General features: G+C 36.3%; 1 protein-coding gene across 1 annotated transcript in view; it reads right to left on the bottom strand.

Moving 5' to 3' along the window:
* tmx3b (thioredoxin related transmembrane protein 3b) overlaps positions 1-3,069 on the bottom strand; it is a 43,779-nt gene extending 40,710 nt beyond the window's left edge. Inside the window, exons 1-5 of the mRNA XM_014008368.1 lie at positions 2,995-3,069; positions 2,687-2,744; positions 2,099-2,138; positions 1,067-1,190; positions 536-581 (exon numbers count right to left, since the gene is read on the bottom strand). Of these exons, the coding sequence (XP_013863822.1) occupies positions 536-581; positions 1,067-1,190; positions 2,099-2,138; positions 2,687-2,744; positions 2,995-3,028 (302 nt within the window). The 5' untranslated portion in view covers positions 3,029-3,069. The remainder of the gene's footprint in view (positions 1-535; positions 582-1,066; positions 1,191-2,098; positions 2,139-2,686; positions 2,745-2,994) is intronic.
* Positions 3,070-3,419: the final 350 nt, after the last annotated feature.

The following is a 3,419-nucleotide window of genomic DNA, read 5'->3' as shown; positions in this document are numbered from 1 at the left end:
TTTGTTGAATCTGATGTGGCATGTTCGTACGAACCCTTTGTACGAACAAAAGTAAGAGAAATTTAGGATAAGAATATAAACATGTTCCTGCATGAGGCCCATTCTTCTTGGTTCTTTACACAGCTGTCTACTGACTTGAGTGATTCTTTCTTAAAATCTTTTTATCTGCATCTTGTCATTGGTTATTTCTTACGATAAGATGAAATGTTTACAGAAATAGCTGCTAATTAAAACAAATAATGCATGCAGATTATTAATGGCCATTAAAACAACAGTGGGGTCCTACAGGCCTTTAAACTCTTCAACATAAAGAATGCTCAAATACGTCTTAAGGTATTGCTTATTATTATTCAACAAAATTTGATTTAAAAATTAATTAAAAGTACCCCCAACAAATTGTGTTTTTGGTGATACAGAAAGTTTTTAAAAACAGCTCATTACCCACCATCCTTTTACATAGCAAGTATTAAATTAGTGCAATAAGYGAAGTTCACCTAGCCCTATTAGCCACACAAAACTAAAAAACAAAACTTACAATTTTATTGTCGGGTAACCACGAACGCCAAACTCTGATGCCATTCCTGCAACGCAGGRAAATAAAACAAAACATTAGCATAACAGATCATGCAGCATCATAATGTTGTCTGGCTTTAAAAGTAAGAATATTTTATATTCTCATTTTTATATATGTAAAACATGACAAGTGAACATTTGTTTAATTTAATTTAAATGTAGCTTATATACAGATTTTTGTATTTGTTAGACTCTTACTTCTGCTGTAAATCTGCTGCGGTAACTTTGTTTTGCAGCATTTTGACAATACCAGAGTAATGTTACAATATCCAACATACAAAAACTTTAAGTGTGCCATTTCTGGCTAAAAACTGAGACCTACTTGAGAACTGGAGTGACCTTTAATATTTACTGTGTGGTTGAAAACACATCATTACATTCTTATTTTACATCACAGCTGCAAAAGTCTCTAAGGAAGAAGCTTTGTCTAATACTTGAAAACATGCRAGCTCTGAGGGAATATATTAAACTATCGAATTATTTACTTGCTCACCTGAATAAGCAGTGGCATCCATCTTTCCAACGCGCACTGGCGACCCCGAGCTTCTCAGCTCTGCTCCCACTTCMTGCCATATTGGCTCTAGTTTTTTACAGTAACCACACCAAGGAGCRTAGAACTGGAAAAAAAATATATCACCACAAGAATTAAGTCTTTCAAAAAAAAACATCAACTTGTTTTGATATTTGACAAAACATACATAAAGCAAATTCAATAGAGCTTGTTTACCCTTGGTATTAGGTGCCCTTACTAATAGTTAATAGCRTTATATTGGCATGAAAACGAGTAATAGCTGTGATTAATAATGTTTATCTGCAAATCAATTAACTGCTGCCATTATTGTTAAAACAGTGAAAGCTATTTCCTATAAAGCAATCATTTCTACATTTCCTGGTGGCTCTCAAGCTCAGTTATTTATTATTACACAATTATTGTTACCCAACTCCTCTTGAAAATAGCTGTTTCTCTTAACGCTATTTGCTTCAAAATATTCGCCCAACCAGCCGTCAACATGATGGAAACTGTTAAATGTATGCTATAAACTTCAAGGATTTGTTTTTTATTCATGACATTCACTTATCTGCTGATTAATTTGTCTAATGTCGAAATGTCATTTTAGGAACCAAGCTGTAAAAACTTACACAAATCCTACCAATACTACTAGATGAGAAATGGTGRRAAAAAAAATTCCATGTAAAACTTCCAAAGGGCAAAAGCCACTCCTGCCGTCTAAAACTAGCTGTGAAAGCAACTTTGGCTCGGATGAGCCCAGACACAAACTCTGATATAAAGCCCTCCAAGCCCCCCTGGCTTTGGGAACCATGCATGACTTCTCATTGACTTTTCACCAACACAGATGACGGTCTCCACCTMCCCTCCCTTATTACATCCCACCCAGACGGCTCTCGTTTCCACAAGGGATGAACCAGACAGTGGGGTGCTGGATTCAGAATAAACCTCAGCTCAGTGGACTCCGATCACTTTGTGCTTGTGTGTGTGTGTGTATCGGTGTGTCATCAGACTCACATCAACCAGCCAGATCTCATTCAATCTGGTATCTTTAAACCTACAAAAAAAAGAAGAAGAAGAAAATGCATTATATTATAGTTTTGGTAATTATTACTAGCTATTTTAAAATATTGACTTGTCATTTTTAAACACTGACAACACATTTGTTTGCCACACCCAAATGTGTACAAAACAAAATTAAATTTGTGTGCGGAATCAAAGCATTATTTACATGTTTGAATGTTGAGAAATTAAATATGAATTGCCCATAAAGTGTTCTTAGCTACCAAGATAGTGGTTTCATAAATGTTTTGGTTTACACTAATAGATCAACCACTGCAGCTCACCTAAAAATCATGCAAACAAATATTAAAAATAGCACACAAACATGCACACATAACAGATACTGTAACTACATTATAGACTCAACTGGTAACATAAGAAGACAAGGGAACTACTCTAGTACCATCTGCTAGGTTTTATGACACTAACGACTAGGAAATAGTCAAAGGAAACAATGCATCAGAAAAACAGCACCCACAGTATTCATGCATGTGAACACAGTGACAKGAAGCTGGGGAGATTTTACCAAAGTGCAGGACTTACGTTTCATCTAGATCTTCAACAAAAGCAAACGCCGTGGAGCTTAAGAAAACAGCTATAACTGTAATAATAATAAAAAAAAGACAACCCACAGTCAGACAGAGTGCTTGTTTTATGTCAGTGTCAACCACAGCCCTCCAGCTTTCCTCCAGAACTCATGACTGAAGCAGCATCACCGGCTAAAAACTAGCCGTCGGTCCGGCTAACTGTGCCATAAATTCAACAGCAGCTACTTTAGTGCTTGTTTTAGACACCAAATACGACAACGCGCGTAATGAAGTGTTCGTTGCACGAATAAAAAGAGAACGTACCCCCACAAACCAAGGAAGATTTCACTCCTGCCATCGCTTCGAGTTGAAACACCAAAGCAGGAAATACAGCTACTAAAGATGTCTCCTCTGCGCATGCGCATGTGTCGTGCCTAATAGGTATCCCCGAAGTAATCTGTGTCCCCACCAGAAGGGGGCGCCCGCCTACCRGATCTGCATGATAAAATGACAGTTTCTGTAAATAAAACGCTGAAACGCAGACAAATAGGTCCGTAAGTGAGTTGTATGGGCACAAATTTTAGTCTAATGTAATTTGTACTTGTAAATCAGACTTTGTATTTGTAGATTAAGATTTGTAACTTTTGGATTTGTAAATAGGAATGTGTCTGTGTAAAATAGATTTGTATCTGTGAAAATAAAATTTGTATCTGTAAAAATAAGATTTTCTATCTGTAAAAATTTTTACA

The sequence above is a fragment of the Austrofundulus limnaeus genome, unplaced genomic scaffold (genome assembly GCF_001266775.1).
Source record: "Austrofundulus limnaeus strain Quisiro unplaced genomic scaffold, Austrofundulus_limnaeus-1.0 Scaffold49, whole genome shotgun sequence".
NCBI classification, from domain to species: Eukaryota; Metazoa; Chordata; class Actinopteri; order Cyprinodontiformes; family Rivulidae; genus Austrofundulus; species Austrofundulus limnaeus.
This window is presented reverse-complemented; position numbering and strand designations above follow the sequence as displayed.